The sequence below is a fragment of the Lycium barbarum genome, chromosome 2, assembly GCF_019175385.1.
Source record: "Lycium barbarum isolate Lr01 chromosome 2, ASM1917538v2, whole genome shotgun sequence".
Classification (NCBI taxonomy): Eukaryota; Viridiplantae; Streptophyta; class Magnoliopsida; order Solanales; family Solanaceae; genus Lycium; species Lycium barbarum.
In genome coordinates, this window is record NC_083338.1 from 140368387 (window position 1) to 140386319 (window position 17933).

A 17933-nucleotide genomic window follows, 5' to 3' on the forward strand; every position below is an offset into this window, starting at 1 on the left:
CAAATTTTAATATAAAATTCAATTTTCCACATTTAAAAAAAGAAGAAGTAGTTTTTCAGATTTAAAAAATTCCACATTTGTTTTTTTTTTTTAAAAAAAAAAGGGGCTTGCCACATTTTAAAAAAATAATAATTAGTTGTTCCAGATTTTATAAAAATTCAATTTTTTCAGAATTAGAAAATTGGACTAGAAATAAAATGCTACGCGTCATTTAAATAATTTTTTTTAATTTAGTGTTGATCGTAAATGAGCATAAATGAGCCAAAAAATTAAACTGAGGGGTATTTTTAGCAAAATAGATCAATGAAGGGTATTTTAGACCTTTTTTAATAATTCAAGGATATTTTTGTCCTTTTTAGCAAAATAGATCGATGAAGGGTATTTTAGACCTTTTTTAATAATTCAAGGACATTTTTGTCCTTTTTAGCAAAATAGATCGATGAAGGGTATTTTAGACCTTTTTTAATAATTCAAGGACATTTTTGTCCTTTTTTGTAAATTTTTAACAGAATATTTGGAAGTTAACTAAAAATGCACCACATATATAAACATAATGAACTATTAATGCTCCGACAGCATTTTAAATCCAAACTCAAAGATAATATACTATTTTGGTCTTTTTCTCTCATACTATACGTCCAAAGTGTACAAAAGGGGAAAACCCTGAACCCTAAATCGTCTCTGTGCCCTTTTGTACACTATACTTTCAAAGTGTAGAAAAGGTGATTCTGGTGTTGGATTTGGGCGAAGAGTGTTAAGGTTTCGTTTGCTTCTGCTGGTATTGTTTTCCTTGCCTGCATCTTGTTTATCCCTATTAACATCCCTTCGTTGAGTTTTAGGCTGTGCATATGTTTGTTATTCATAAACGGATTTAGATTATGATTCACATATACTGAAATTTAAGCGCCAGGGATTTGTTACTATGAGTTGTCTCCATTTTTGACTGAATGTTTGGTAGGGGTAAGGGATTACACTGGGTATGTTGTTGTTGTTGACGTATAGTCTTTACACAATCAAGATGATCAACTATCTTTAGTAGTTCTCATTTTGGGCACCTTAAAATGTAGTAAATGATTTGTTATATTGTTAAAAGTATACACAAATAGTGTAAACTAGATGAATCTAGTCTAGAATCTATGGGTTCACGAATTCAATGGCTTTTGACTCAAGGGTGGCTTAGCTGTATATGTATTTACAGGTCAATTAAATAAGTAGAAATTCCCCGCAAGGGTGGCTTAGCTGGTTGAGCATGGGACTTCCATAGTGGAGGTCTCAGGTTCGAAACCCCCTGCCTACGACATCGGGGGATAAACTTTTGAATTGGTATCCATAATATTCAAATCTTTGACCTGCTTATTAGATTCTTATTATAGGAAATAACTCCCATTTCCCCCCACTGCAGAGCTGCTATAGCAATACCATCAATATCAATGGCGGAGGTGAAAATCTCAGAGATGCGGGACCTAACCCGAATAGAACGCATAGGGGCACACTCCCATATCAGAGGTCTAGGCCTTGATTCTGCACTCGAACCCCGCCTAAGCTCTGAAGGCATGGTGGGCCAAACTTCGGCTCGAAAAGCTGCCGGTGTCATTGTTAAGATGGTTCAAGAAGGTAAAATCGCGGGTCGTGCAGTTCTCCTTGCTGGTCAACCAGGGACTGGCAAGACTGCCATAGCTATGGGCATGGCTAAATCCTTAGGCCAAGAAACCCCTTTCGCTATGCTCGCTGGAAGCGAACTTTATTCCCTTGAGATGTCGAAAACTGAAGCTTTAATGCAGGCTTTTCGTAAAGCAATTGGTGTGCGAATTAAAGAAGAGTCTGAAGTTATTGAAGGTGAAGTTGTGGAAGTTCAAATTGATCGCCCCACAGTAGCTGGAGCTGCATCTAAAACGGGGAAATTGACGTTGAAGACGACTGATATGGAGACGGTTTATGACTTGGGAGCGAAGATGATTGAGGGTTTAGGGAAGGAGAAAGTTCAGAGTGGGGATGTTATTGCTATTGATAAGGCTTCTGGGAAGATTACAAAACTGGGGAGGTCGTTTTCAAGGTCGAGGGACTATGATGCCATGGGACCCCAGACTAAGTTTGTACAATGTCCTGAAGGGGAGCTGCAGAAGCGCAAGGAGATTGTACATTGTGTTACCCTTCATGAAATTGATGTCATAAATAGCAGGTATGTGCTACTACTAATTTTTCCATTTTAGTTTGTTTATAGAAAGAAACATCTTGATTTAGTTCATTTTCTATTACTTTGTGGGTTGTTGTGTCTCTTTTGTAAGTAAAAGGTGCTTTAGGTGCTATTTATCTTGCTGATTAGAATAGGTTTTAGGTTAATGAGAGCCATTGAGGGAAGTTATTGGAATTTAACGGGGCATATGGAGCAGAATGGATATTGAGGATTCATATGTTGACCGCAACTAGTTCGGAATTATTTTTTTGTTGTATTCTACCAGCATGGAGAGAATCCACATATTTGAGTTAGTTCTTATTAGTTTGCAACTGTAGAAACATAATGCCTTTTCAAGATCACAATCTGACTCAATTAGGTACAATTTGGTAAGGTCGAGTTCTCAACTGTTTTTTTTTTTGGGTTATCTTTGCTCAGTTGGAACTGAAAGAGAGTGATACTGATGTGTCAAAAGGGTTGGGTATCATTTTTGGAAGAAAAACACTTGAATTTGCCGAAGAGTGGACAAAACTATTGACTATGAAAAAACCTTTTAGAAAAAGCAGCAGGTATCAAAACCCTTTTTTTTTTTTTTTTTTTTTTTGCGCATATATGTTAGGCAAGTACTGGAGTCTCATGATAAAAAAACCTGTCTGTGATGATAGCTGAGAGGCCAATTTAGATGCTATGCTGCAAATATTAGGCAAACCTGAGTACGGTACAACAACAACAACAGCCCAGTGAAATCCCACATCTTGGGGTCTGGGGAGGGTATAATGTACGCAGACCTTACTCCTACCAAGGTAGGATGGCTGTTTCCGAGAGACCCTCGGCTCAATAGAAGCATAAAAAGGGGGTCAGATAAGGTTAAAAGATTTAAAACGATATTGCAATGAAATAATGCAAGCGACACAGTAAAACAGGATAATCAAGGAATTCAAAGCGATATGGAAATGCAAATCACGAAAGCGGCACAGATAAAATAGAGTAATCAAAGTACAGAAAGTAGCAAATAATAACATAAATCAAAGCACAAGAAATTATAATGCGCTAATGCGCCTACTAATAAGGAAAGATAACGAGACTTATATACTAGCCTTCTACCCTAATGTGGGTCCTCCACACCTTCCTATCTAAGGTCATGTCCTCGGTAAGCTGTAACTGCGTCATGTCCTGTCTAATCACCTCTCCCCAATATTTCTTTGGCCTACCCCTACCTCTTCTGAAACCATCCATGGCTAACCTCTCACACCTCCGCACTGGGGCATCTATGTCTCTCCTCTTCACATGCCCAAACCATCTCAGTCGCATTTCCCGCATCTTGTCTTCCACCGAGGCCACTCCCACCTTATCCCGAATAGCCTCATTTCTAATCCTGTCGCTCCTAGTGTGCCCACACATCCATCTCAACATTCTCATCTCGGCAAACCTGAGTACGGTAATTTACAGAAATGGAGAAAGAGGAAGACTCGATCTCAGCTTTTAATTCTTTGAGTGAACGCGTGTCTTTGATCTAAAGGTGTATCGAACAATACTGGAGCGACCAGTACTGGAGGGGTCCCATGGACAATGGACCATGACATTTGAAGAGTAGACTGTTCTTGTGTGCTAAGATTGCAGAGAGACTACTTTTAACAAATTGCTTATTTGTGTCATTAGACTTTCGTATCTTCCCCTTTCCGGTGCCTTTTTCTCTACTTCAATTCAAATAAGTAATGCTACTTGCCATCCATAGTTGCATATGTTTCCTATTGAGTGTATTTACAGAACCTATCAGTTTCACGCGTTGTGTTTAGGGTTGCTTCTGAAAACATCTGACTTCTTAGAAGAATCTTCTTGTTTCCTACTTCACCAGATTAAATATGTTAATCAGCTCATCTCAATTTCAGGACACAGGGATTTTTAGCATTGTTTACGGGCGATACTGGTGAGATTCGTGCTGAAGTGAGAGAACAAATAGATACCAAGGTTGCAGAGTGGAGGGAGGAAGGGAAGGCAGAGATTGTGCCTGGTGTCCTCTTCATTGATGAAGTACATATGCTTGACATTGAGTGTTTCTCTTTCCTAAACCGAGCTCTGGAGAATGACATGGCACCTATATTGGTTGTTGCTACCAATAGAGGCATTACTACAATCCGGGGAACAAACTACAGATCCCCACATGGGATTCCCATTGACTTTCTTGATCGCCTGCTCATCATCTCTACACAACCTTACAAAGAGGAAGAAATTCGCAAAATCCTGGACATCAGATGCCAAGAGGAGGATGTAGAAATGTCTGAGGATGCAAAAGTTTTGTTGACCAAGATCGGGGTGAATACTTCTTTGAGATATGCCATCCACCTTATCACTTCTGCAGCATTGGCTTGCCAAAAGCGGAAAGGGAAGATTGTGGAAGTGGAAGATATTACTCGAGTCTATAATCTGTTTTATGATGTGAAGAGATCCACACAGTACTTGATGGAGTATCAGAGCCAGTACATGTTTAACGAAGTCCCAACAGGGGAGGCTGAAGAAGATGAAACTACTGCAATGGTGTCCTGAAAGCTTCTCGACTTGGGATTCAGGAGATTGCAACCATTCCTAAATTCATTTCTTGTACAAAACCTGTGCTGCATTAACAACTATGTCTTTCTTATTTATTTTAAGAACCTAGTCTAAGTAGGTGTTTGGATATGAATTTTGTGATATTCGAAGAAAATAGTATTCTGTGTTCCTTTTTCTTGTGATTAATTTGCTTGGTTCTGAGCCTGTTGGTTGGTACGTGATGGATTTTTTAGTGTTTCTGCGATGGCAGGAAGAGGGTTGGAGAAGAAACTTCTTGTTGTGGCCGGATTTTCAAATCCAGGAATATTTTTGCATCTGATAAGGTACAAGGGGTAAAGGACCAACTTGATACTCTCATATTGTTGAAGTAAATTAAAACTAGTATAAATTAGTCAAAGAGAATAATGAAAATATAAAAATCAATTCACATTTGATGAAGTGCTTTAATATAGAAAAACACAATACAAGTTGAATTGAACTTGACAAACGGTAACATTCCTTTTCGTTGAGGGCGGGTAAGAGGGAAGGACTCGAATCTAGTTACAAAGTTCACGAGCAATTCCCAAACGAGAATTAGCAGTGTCAAACAAAATCCTTAGGTTCTGCTGCTGCAAATTGGCTATAACATTCAATACAGAGTTCACATTGGTTGGTGCTGCTGCCATTGCCAAACATGCCAAAGGACTTGCACTACTGTGGATCAAACTGTTCTCCATTGGCAGAACTAAATCCATCCCTGTGAAGTGCAATGTAATGGGTGGTGCCACTGCTTCAATTGTGGATGCAAAGCATGTGTCAAATGCACCCAAGGAGCTAAATGGGCCTTTCACTTGGTTCCTAAACTCATCCCTGATTGCATTGTAAATTGGCTGGACAAATCGGGTAATGACTGTACCCGAGTCAATTATGGTGCCTGCACCAGTATTCGGGTCAAAGGCTAGGAGTTCAGGAGCTATCGGAACTAGGACACGTCCTACACTTATACCGGTCAAGTTCACGTAGTACAGAGATGGTCGGTGTGGGTTCTTAAGAAGTGGGGTGGTTCTAATGCCCTTGGGTTGGCCTAATGGACCGAGTTTGAGTGATCCAGAGAAATAATAGGATTTGAAACTCGGCAAACAGTACGAGAATACACCGGAGTAGAGTGAGGCGGATTGCGAGAGTAGTGACATGGAGCCCCGCCCCAGGCCCAATAACCCTTGAGGCGGGATTGAGCTCCCAGACACAGCACTGATGCATCCAAAGGAATAATTCGGTATAACATCAGTGCCCAGTCTAAGAACATCGCGAGACAACGTGGCATAGAATGATGAGGCTCCACCATAGGATTGGTTAAAGAAGCACGCACCCGGTGCACCGGTTGGGCAAGATTGCCCACGGACCTGTGTACATGCGGGTACGGAGCAATCCATCGACCCATAGGTCGAGGACGTGTTTGGGGCAAACATGGTAGAGGAGCAGCCAGTGCAGCCACTGCATGGCACCCATGCAGTGTCACTACTGGTATCCAAGACCATAAACATGAGCTGGCCCGGGGTACCAATCTTGGCCCGAACAACATAGTTACCAATGTTGAACGCTTGTTGGCCCGAAGCAATAGGGGCTGAATTGGGCTTTTGGGCCACTAAACTGGACAAGTAAGAAAGCCTTTGTGGATCTTTTGAGGCCATGTTGATAACAGTGTTTTCCCAAGAAGTAGGTTTTGGCGTGTTGAAGGGTGAACATTTTCCATAAATGGGAATGACTGAAAGTTCTTCATTATTACTACTAGATGCACATGAATCAAAAGCTGAAGCTTCTGTTGTTGAAAGAAGAGTAATGAAGAGGAACGTAGCAATGGCCAAAGCCATGGTTTTTTTCTTATCTTAACAGGCTTGACTTAGCCACAACCCTGGACAAGATAAGAACTTTGATGAGGATACATGTCAAAAAAGAAAGAGACAAGTATATATAGAAAGACACCCCAACCCCCTTCTCCTCTCACCTCATACAGCTGCTCTGGTGTGAGTTGGCGTTGTAAGCAGACGCAAATTCATAATTTAGAGTAAGCATTCATAATTATGCGAGTAATTTTATTATATATATATACATGTATATATCTTTTTGTATATGTATACATAGTGGCGATTTCAGAATTTTGAGTAAGCTGGTTCGGAATGAGAGTGAATTTATTACATGTATACATTTTATTTTATTTTTGCATTTGTATACCATTTTATTTTATTTTTGCATTTGTATACATATTTCGAGTCAAAAGCAATATTCAGTTGAACACACATTATTCACTCTAGATCCGTTCTAGTTATAGGAAAAAGATGTGAAATTATTGATGAATGTCCACCATTTCATGTGAGTTTTTGATACATATAATTGATAATTAGTGTAGAGAAGGTAGCTAAGTCCCAAAATGGAGTAAGGAGAAGTCATACATTGCTACAGAAAGTAATAGTGTTTACCCCGAATTTGGATAATCAATTGAATTTGTGAGTGGGTATAAGATACGTGGTTAAGCCTCAATCTACTTGATAAAAGAAAGGTATAAATATAGATATGATGCGATGAAAGCAATGATAATCGGTGGTTTGCTATATATTTGTGTGTTTCACTAATGTGTGAATGTTATTCGGTTGAAGTAATGCAAGAAATAACACTGCAAATGTGACCGAAATCAGGTGTTTGAGAGAGATCTTGTGTATATATTGCTATTACAAAGTGTGCTTGACAAGTGTAAGCCAACCTCTACAAAGGAGAGGGATGAGCTCTATTTATAGTGTTGCCTCTATGGGCCTCATACAATACAAATCATTAAAAAACAAGAGGAAGGACAGCTCTGAGTGGGTTAGGTTGACCGTACGGTCTGACACACGCATGGTTGGTGGTTGACCATGACAGGACGCTACCGACGCGTAGCTCACGCGCAACGGCTCTACCGGACCAATAGCCACAGATATTCGTACTAACGGCCTCGACCGACTGATGATGAAGAAACGGGACCAATCGGCCCCGCGCTTGGCTCCGGTCCGGGCGATCCTCCGGTCCGACCGTTCCTCCGGTTCAGAATGAAAATCTTCATCTATGTTCTTGTGACCTCCTTCCTTCCGTTCCCCGTATCACCGGTTTTGACTCATACCCGGTTTTTACCGCATACAAATAGGAGAAGACAAAAATAAAGGATAGTTTTTATTGGGAAGAGACGAGATTGATCAGAAAAGGTTCAGAAGAGGGTGTGTCCTGCTAATAAGTTTATGCTGATACAGCGAAGCTCCAATGCTTCCAATTTTTGTCGTTATTAGCCACTCACTTATTTTAACTCCAAATTGTCATTAATGTCCAGCTTGTCAATAAAATATAATAAAACCATACCACACTTGGTATTTTTTGTTTTCTTAATTCAAACAGAACAAAAGGAACTTTCATTTGAGAGAATATATAATTACGACGGTGATTATTAACCTCTCAAAGTAGAGACTTATTAAGAGAGGAATTGCCAAGAAGAGTGTGGTAGGATGCAGATGAGATACTAGAGAGAAAGTTACGGGTTTGATAAAACTCAATAGCTTTAGTTAAAATCATGTATTTGTGTTAAGAAATTCCACTGGATATGTATAAATAATTTATCCAAAATCTAATAAACAGTATTTTGTAGAATTTAAAATTCATAAACTCAAAATTCTTAATTCGTCTGTGGCAGGATGGTCGAAAATCTTTCCACACTTAGCTTGAAGTCTCGGTTCACGCTCTAAAATTTTAGAATCTCTTGGTAAGAAGTGATTTACCGATTAGAAGTTTATCCGACCCGAATCTAAATTAATTGTATTAGTAAATTTCGAATGCGGAATGGCTGGAAAATCTAAGAGAGGAATTGATATTTTGGGTGTGGAAGTGTACATAAGAAGAGTAGGCTCGTGAAGCTTAGTTGGGCCACAAGTAGTGTTTTTTGTCCATAAGCAAAAAAAAAAAAAAAAAAAAAAACACGAGATGCGGTCGGTCACGGGGATGCATATGCCACTAATGTGCAACTTGCAGTGCACATTTAGTAGTTAGAACCCAATGTTTCTGCGGAAGACCTTTGTTTCTCCCTTAATTAGCTAATAATGTCATTAATTAACAAGTCAATCAGTCAAATCACGTGTAATAGTTTTCGCTCATGTAGTTCCATATATAGTACTAAGAAACTGATGTTAATTAGTTAAGTAAACATGTCACATGCATCCTACGTAAAGCTAAACTAGCAATTGAGAACTAAAATAAACAATAGTAATAGCGTGGGCTAGCTAACTTTTTGCCCTACAATTGAAATCTCCCGGAGTTTCATTTGTTAAAGCTGAAACTCTGTGAGTTTCCCGAGTAAACAAGTGTTATGTTTTTTGGCGGAGACTTTTTTTCTTTTCATTGTCCCTAAATGTTTATAATTACTTGAAGCGATCAGAAGAAATTAAGATTTAAGAGCCTAAAATATTCCCTTTAGTCTCCAATTGTGACTAAAGTTGTAAATAACTCCTCATGTAGCCCAATACTATCAACTTTTATTAGAAGTAACAAACAAGAATTATGGTGGGATGGATACGATCCCTCCACCCTTAACCAAGTTTCGAGTCCAAGCCTTGAGTATGAAAAAGTCCTATTAATGAGTGCTTCTCTGTCAATTTTACCGCTCTTTAATGGTCCAATATTACCCTGACGTTAGGAAAAAGTATCATTTTTGCCCTTGATCCCTAATGGAGCTCCAACCTGAAGGTAGTCTAAATCATAATGCAACGTTGAGGGATAAATTTAGACCTTTTTTTCTCGAAGTATTTGAACACGTGAAGTCCATCCATTCCACATTGAAACTCTGAAAATGAAAAGATCAAATACAAGACGAGTTTTGCTAACAATAAAGATATGAACGGATCAAGAGTGTAAGCATCGAAAGACTCTTCTTTGGAGAATGACATTGATGGAGACTCGCACAAATGGGAAACAAAGGCCAAAAACTCAAAACAAATCAGCCTTCTGTAATTTCAAACTCTTTTTCACTGATTAGGAGCTTAGCAAGGATCCCCTGCGTTCACAGCCCTTCTATTCATTTTCAACATTAAACCAAAAGTACACATTCACGGTCCCAATAATATGTGCACTGCCAGTTGAAGGCCAGAAAGGACCACCACACTCAGATTTTTTAACAAAAAGCATGTCAGTTTCTCTGGGCTTCATCGGGTCATCTTCAATAAAATTTCTGGATAAACGATGCAGACTTTCAAGAATCCAATGAAAAATAAATATAGAAATTAATAATTGTCAAGACATTTTAGTGTAATTACAATAAAATGCGAGCTCCATTTTTTCAATACATTACACGATAACATTCAATAATCATCCTTGAAACTCTTCAAATCTTCACTGATGACGGTAATTAAATAGTTCTTGCACTCTCACATGATGTAAATCTGCATAAGGCAAACAGCACATGTGGAAATACACAAGCCAAGGTCCACCTCTAAAAATAAATGCTATAACACACGTGATTTACAGCATAGAGACAGCCAGTTCAAGCTTATTCCAGTTTACAGACTACAAACTTGATTGAGCAAACAGATTCCATGCATCTCACAAGCAGCCCATTGCTACGGCTCAAGGCTGATCATCCAAAGAAGATGGAATGTGCGAACCTATGCAACGACCAATACACCATCAGCATTGTCAATTTTGCAAGTTACGAAAAACGGAGATAAATAGGAAGCCGAAAAGATAATGGCAATCGACATTTCGCAATTCACCTATATTCTAAAAGCATAGTCAGTCCCAAGTTCGGATAAATGAGAGTTGAAGTAGATTGATGACTAGAGTTAAAACAGCCTAATTATAATGAATGCCCACAGTATGAGCTCATTTCAATGTACTCCCCTACGCACCCGATACATTGACAATCAGATGTACAGGTAACAGGTAAGAGGTTCCAACACATTGTGCATGAGTACAACTACTATGCCTCAATCTCTAACAAGTTGGGGTATATTGCTGCATGAATGATGGGGGGAATAAGCGAGGAGTTTCACAACACAGACAAATGAAATTAGTCTTATTATATTGACATAGAGTTCTGGTACTAGATATGAAAACCGCATCTTCTAATGCAGGTAAAGAAGCTTGTCGCTAAGAGAATCGAATTTGCATAGGTAGCAGGAATATGATCTTGTCAACAAAAAGTCGGCATCTTCTTAAGCTGATGAAGGTAAAGAAGCTTGTCGCGAAGAGAATCGAATTTGCATAGGTAGCTGGATTATGAGCTTGTCAACAGAAAGTCGGCAAACTTAGTGAATACCTTAAAGAGGAGGAGAGTTGATATTGCATGTCTACAAAGGACCAAGAGGACAGAGAAAAGGACTAGAGAGTGCGGCAACACCTATTCTAAATTGTCATCTTGTGCAATATCATAGCTTTAGGAGTTAATGATAAAGCAGAGATTCTAGCACTGTGAAAAGGGACAGACAGGAAAATTTACTTGTTAAAATTGGTTTATTAACAACATACAAGAAGACTCTTTATATAAGTATTGAACTGTATGAAATAAGTAAAGTCTCCCAATTCTTGAAATTCTAATATTAAGGAGTGCTGACAGTATTTATTTCACATAGTGTTAAAAGGGAAAGAAGGGGAAAACGGTAAACAAGAAGAAATAGCAAACATACCTAGAAAACCGCATCAAGAATGATCCTTAACAATAATAACAGGGCATGGTGCATGGTTTGAGCAATAGTTGCTTACACTCCCCAGAAACATCCTGTTTAAAATTGAAATTAGTCAATTACATGTCTCTGTAGAAAAAATAATCATGATAGAATAACCATATAATCTAGTGAAACTACTTGTAGAATTCATACTGGCAATAAACAGCACGATTTAAACCAAATTAAAGATCCATATCCATCAGTTACAGATGATATGTTAATGGTAAAAGGTAAGATTTACAAATAAGTATAAATGATTTTGAAGCCAGAGGTAAAGTGCCCTTTTCTGGAGCAGGTAGAACAGAAAATGACTTGTTTCACTCCACAAGTGCACCTATTAATCTTTGATTCATTTAATTGTACGTAGAATCTATTTTGTCTACGAAGTGAATAGTAAAGCCTTCGGACTAGTATAAAAAGCTTTCCTATATCCCTGTTTACCTTACATGTCATCCCCAATCAATGACACGTACCTGAAAACAGCACTGCACATTAAGATTCATTTTTTATCATCAATACTCCATCATTTAAGATGCCTAATTAAGTTAAAGTATCAAAAAAGTACCTAATAGAGCAACTACTCATCAGTTTTAAATAAAAGCTACCACTTAAACTAATTGCCTCCTGATGGCATCATCCATCCACAAGAAAGTAATGCATGTTAACAGCCCTATGCCTGGATAAGACGGAGGTGCAAATCTTAAACTGTATAAAAGACTTTTTAGGACCATAACCAATTCGAAAAGTGGATACAAAAGGAAAATTACACCAGTAAGAGATGGGTAGATGAGCAGGGTATGAAGGAACACTACTTGTATTTTTCAAACCTGTTTTGAAAAACGCTTTTCTTGAGCCAAGGATCTATTGAAACAACCTCTCTACCCCACAAAGGTAGGGGTAAGGTCTGTGTACACCCCACCATCCCCAGACCCCACTTGTGGGATCACACTGGGTATGTTGTTGTTGTTGTTGCTGTTGTAGTAAATTCATTACTTTAATGAAATCGCATGGAGATTACCGAAGGACACCGTAAAATAGGGGTGTCAACTCTATCTACTATCTGTTTTAGCTGTACAAGCTTATATCAAATTGTCACTTTTTTGTCATCAAGTGTCTATTGCACTACTTTGAGTTGTTGGCAACTCTTCATCAATCAATTTATTAATTAGCTACACCTCAATCTCAAACTAGTTGGGCTCAGTTGTATGAATCCTTGTAACCTTTTGTATTAATTGGGTTCATTTCATTCCAATGCTAAATAATTTGACTTTCAAAGCAAATTAGAGTTTCTTCAAAATTAGAGGTTCTCCAAATCTCAGACTTTTTTGTTTTTTGTTTTGATGACATGGGAACCCGCAGCCGCTACCCTTTGGGTGCGCACAGGGTAAACCCAACTCCTTTCCAAATCTCAGACTTATCCATATATTGATATACATGTCCCCGATCATTCTAAAAGAACCCCTGGGACTACAACAAATTTAATGTAAGTATAACAAAGACCAGAAATCCCAACTAGATGGTAGCTATTCATCATGTACTAGAATAGTTATAGTTCGTTGTTGCATTCTTTAAATATTCTTTTCTTTGTGTTTCGGTTGGGAAGAGGGGTATAGGTAAATTACTCTAGAGATTAACATATTAGTTTTAGAGATACATCACCTCACCAAAATTTATCCTTTTCTAATTTGCAATTTGCTTGAATCCTCAAATGATCTTTTCCTAGACAAGTTATACTGGCTCCCGCAACAAAGAAAGAGATGCCTTTGGAATGAATATTTAACCTGATTATGTTCTTTTCTCGCTCTTTAATGAAGAATAAAAGCAAGCAAAGCTAATGCTTGGTAAGTAACATATATGCCTTAAAGTTTTAGGGAAAATTAGCTAGTTGAATCATGTGAGCATTCTCATAGAAGATCAGGCCATCAGTTATCCACAATATTCATAGGTGGCTTTGCTGAATAAAGTGGTTGAGATCCTAAACTACGTCCACTTAGGGGATTCCCAAAATAACTTGTCCACAAGACTGTTATGTAATGTTAAAAACAAATCATTTACAGCGGACCCCAACAAACCTCATGCTCACTACATGCTGAATGCAAACCATCTACACATGCCTTAGGCAAAAAGTATCATCTAGTCAGAGTAAATCAACAATAGCAACATCTCTCAGGTTGAGAATTTGTACCTTTTAATGGGACCAAAAGCACGAGAACCCATCACTAGCAAATCAGCATGCATTTCTTCAACAGCATCACAAATTTTCTCCTTTGGATCCCCAATAACTACTTGGGTCTTAACATTTGCCTGGTTCAGAAAGAATCTTTCCCCATCAATTAAGATAGAAAAATAGAACACCAGTCATGATTTTTGCGATGCCATATTAGGCTTCTGCATTGCTTTCTAATATCTTTTAGCATTTCTCAGTGACTGAATTTCAAGAAATCACATCAGAGGGTACAAATTGAAGACATATTAAGCAAAACATCAATGTCAGTGCAGCAAAAAGGATGCCATAATGCTCAAATTGCTAAAGCAGGAAAGGTAAAGAAAACATAAAGTATATCAGATGCACCAATCGACACCAAGATTACTAATCCCTTCTGTTACAATTTAAATTGCACTCTTTTTATTTTGAGAAGTCACCACATTTCTGATACCAGTACATTCCCATACAAATTTCATAATTTCTAATATATTTCAAGTTGGTTAAACTACTCAAATTCAAGTTTTGATGATATATTCCTCTAGCAAAAATACCTGCTCAACAATTATTTGATATTTTCTTCCCGTATTCCTACCAAAAAATTTAAGTCTAATTAACACATTAAATTTCATGTCTAATCAAAAACTATCATATAAAATGAGACGAAGGGAGCGTGTAACCTCAAGATAACATTCATATATAGCAAATGGGAAGTGGCAAGGATTAGAAAGCTCACATTTTTATTAGCGCAAATCTCAAGAGCATGGTGAAAAATAGCCTGTGTGATCCGCTTTTGATGTGCCTCAATCGCAGCAGTAAACGCAGGCACCTCAACATTACCTGCCAATATCCTTAATTTAGTACTCCTAATTAACAACAAATGCAAACTCCAAACAATCAATCAACTAGGCCTTATTCCCAAACTAGTCGGGTAGACTATATACATCCTCTATATCCATTCCATTATTAAAAAGATACCCATCAAACAAAATGAAGGGTCAGATTTCTCATATGATCACTCAACTAACAGTTATTATTTCAAAAAGTCGCCTTTGCTTCTTGATTCCATTTCCTTCAACAAAGGATAACAACTACCTCCTCCGTGCAATCTACGTGACACTCTTTCTATATTTAGTATGAATTCAACTTTATGAAATGATTTCTATAATTTGTTTTAGACCCAAAAATCCTTAAACTTGGTGCTCAGTCAAACACCCTCGCGTATAAAAATGGCACGGAGGCAGGATCTGAGAAATAAAGTGGCAGAATGAATGAAAACAGAAAGATAATAGTAAGAAATTGGACTTAACTGGGGCCACCAAAAGGGATACCACTGGGATTAATACCAGCAGCAATGGACGGTGGAGATTGAACATGGAGGATAACAAAGGAACCTTGTGGTTCTTGAGAATCAGGATCATGGGGTTTGAGTTTGATGTTATCAAGAGCCCATTTCAAAGCATTCATACTCTCTTCATTGCCATCAACCGACACGATCACACACTTCAACTTTCCCGTCATCCTTGTTCTTTTATCACTGGATTTTACTTTCACACAATTTCTTATTTGTATTATCAAGAAATGAAACCCGCTCTATTGATTGACTTTGTTGTTAGTTTTTACCTGCAAGTCACCATTTTCAACTCTTTCCTTGAACCAAGTTTTTTTATTTTTTATTTTTATTTTTGTGCGGCTGAAGGGGATAATATATTAAATTCGTGCTACTTATTGCACTCTTACTTCGCGATATTTAAACTCCGTGAAGTTTTATTAATATTTTAAGATGTATATTTTTATCTAATTGATATGTACAATTTATAGTATTTGTCATGTAGTTTTTAAATATATAAATATTAACTTAATTTAACTTTAAAATTTAGTCAAATTATGTCACATAAACTAGACGGAAGGGAGTACGATAGTAAGTTGGTGTTACTAGAAAATGTGGCTCCCCTGAGATCCTGACTACAAGTTGTTTCTAGGAAGTCTTCAAAACAAAAAGATAATAATTCTACAATGATTCTTTGTGAGTAATTTAATGAAGTTATTAATTGTTATTAAGTGGAAGACATAATTCATAACTTGTACTTACTGAATTAGGTACAAATATTCTTTGCTAGTAAGTATTTGACATCCGATGTTAGATTTGTGTGGCAAAATGTAATCTTGTAGCATGTATTTTGCTAAAGCATTTGCCATGTGATTATATTTTCTTTTTTTTACGTAACAAACTCTTACTCTACTAAGGCCAGTCTGTAACGACTTCAATGCATTTATCTATCAAAATAATATAACGTTGTGAATGCAAAAGAGTATTGTTTTCAAGGACATAAATAACTACCTTTATATCAACATTAGTTTCCAGCAATTTGAAGCGGTTATCTTTTGCAATTTTGAGAGGACAATTTGCAGGATTACCCTTAGCTGGGGTGGTCTTTAATTTTTGCCTCTCAAATTGAGGGTCTTTAACTTTTACTCTTCGCTAAAAATCTTTTGATTTCAGATTAGAAACTCCACTCAGTTAAAAAAAATTTTAAAAAAAAGTCGCAAGGCAGAGTTTTGCAAATGCGAAATTCTGCGTTGCGATTTTTTTATTTTTTTTACTGAGCTAGGGTTCGAACCCACATCTCGGGGTATTAAGCGAAGGGCAAAACTTAAAGACCACCCCAAATGAAGGACAATCCGTGCAAAAAAAAAGATTTTGAGAGACCATGGAGCAGCACTTGCCAAACATTTTTTTTTTTTTGCACGGATTGGCCTTCTTTTGGGGTGGTCTTTAATTTTTGTCCCTCAAATTGGTGGTCTTTAATATTTACCCTTCGCTTAATATCCAGAGGTTCTGGGTTCGAATCCAGGCTCAGTAAAAAAAAAATCACAAAGCATAAGTTGGATTCGTGAAGCAGAAGGTGGACCCCTTAAGGCAAAAGTTGGACAGAAGTTTGCCTTATTTCAAACTTTTACCCAAAATCAAGCCTTAGGGCAAACCTTGCCTTAAGGCCTAACTTTTGCTGCCCAAAGTTAGGCCTTAAGACATAAGTTTACAAAATTCTAGCAAAATATTTTTTTTTTTCTTAAGACAGAGTTTGAAACCTAAGGCCCTGCGAATCCCACCTTAAGCCTTGCAATTTTTTTTAAAAATTTTTGACTGAGCGGCGATTTGAACCCGAAACCAAGGGCTTTTAGCGAAGGACAAAAATTAAAGACCACTGATTTGAGGGACAAAAAATAAAAGACCACCCCCCACGAAGGCCAATCCTGCAAATTGCCCCGCTGAATATGGAACTACATCTTTAAGGCCCAAGTACATTTTTAAAGATGTAGTTCCATATTCACCGGGGCAATTTGCAGGATTGGCCTTCGCTGGGGGGTCTTTAATTTTTTACCCTCAAAATGGTGGTCTTTAACTTTTGTCCTTCAGTCAGAAGTTGCATGGGAAGATTTGCGAGGCAGAATTTAATTCTGCTTCGAGGCAAAATTTTGCAAATTCTGCCTTGCGATTTTTTTTTTCTTTTTTATTGAGCTGGGGTTCGAACTCACAATCTCAGGATATTAGGTGAAAGGGCAAAACTTAAAGACCATCAATTTGAAGGACAAAAATTAAAGACCACCCTAAATGAAGGACAATCCGCGCAAAAAAAAAAAAGCATTTGGACTTGTTACCTTAAATGGGCTTCTTTGCATGTTTAGCCCTTCTGAGATGCAATGCTTCTTTAGCATTTCATTTGTTTTCCATGAAACAGATGATAGAACATCGATTGATCATAAGAACTACAGATCTTGACTAATATGTGCAAAAAAAATATATTAAGGAATTATCTCGAATTAGAGGTAAATATACTACTAGCTACTAGAAGATCCACTTCGTACCTGAGAACAAAAATACAGTATGCATTGTAGACATCTACGTATGTCGAATTGTTTAACAGTTCATTTGAACTTGTATAAAAGAAGATATATTGTGATTTATGAACAGATTGTTGGGAAAAAATAAGCAATAACCAAATTGCACAACGAGATAACAGCGGAAGAAATATCAAGTCGAAACTTTCCACACTATCTGAATCAAGAGAAGACAATAAACACTAGCACAAATGGAAATCCAGGCAGCAGCTATACCAACAATAAAATAGCAAAGCTAGCAAAAATAAATCGAATGGAAGAGACGCCAAATTTACGTGGTAAAACCCCTTCAATGTGAAGAGGAAACATCCACGGGACCTCCGTCCCACAAAAGCTCCACTATAAACAACAAGAGTTACAACAATGTTCTCCAAATGGCTACAACAACAAAGTCAAGCAC

The 17933-nt window shown here is 37.6% G+C and overlaps 3 protein-coding genes across 3 annotated transcripts; 1 reads left to right on the forward strand and 2 right to left on the reverse strand.

Moving 5' to 3' along the window:
- Positions 1 to 613: 613 nt before the first annotated feature.
- Positions 614 to 4889, forward strand: LOC132627615 (uncharacterized). Its single transcript, XM_060343053.1, has 3 exons — positions 614 to 778; positions 1403 to 2179; positions 4063 to 4889. Exons 2-3 carry the CDS (start codon positions 1431 to 1433, stop codon positions 4715 to 4717), a joined length of 1404 nt encoding a protein of 467 aa, XP_060199036.1. The 5' UTR covers positions 614 to 778; positions 1403 to 1430; the 3' UTR covers positions 4718 to 4889.
- Positions 4890 to 5122: 233 nt separating this feature from the next.
- LOC132627616 (aspartyl protease AED3-like) lies at positions 5123 to 6656 on the reverse strand. Its single transcript, XM_060343054.1, has one exon. The coding sequence runs from the start codon at positions 6568 to 6570 to the stop codon at positions 5257 to 5259; it is 1314 nt and encodes a 437-aa protein (XP_060199037.1). The 5' UTR covers positions 6571 to 6656; the 3' UTR covers positions 5123 to 5256.
- Positions 6657 to 9957: 3301 nt separating this feature from the next.
- On the reverse strand, positions 9958 to 15334 carry LOC132627617 (universal stress protein PHOS34). The gene is made up of 5 exons (XM_060343055.1): positions 14944 to 15334; positions 14370 to 14473; positions 13616 to 13734; positions 11392 to 11483; positions 9958 to 10371 (listed from the first exon to the last, which is right to left on the reverse strand). Exons 1-4 carry the CDS (start codon positions 15152 to 15154, stop codon positions 11405 to 11407), a joined length of 513 nt encoding a protein of 170 aa, XP_060199038.1. The 5' UTR covers positions 15155 to 15334; the 3' UTR covers positions 9958 to 10371; positions 11392 to 11404.
- Positions 15335 to 17933: the final 2599 nt, after the last annotated feature.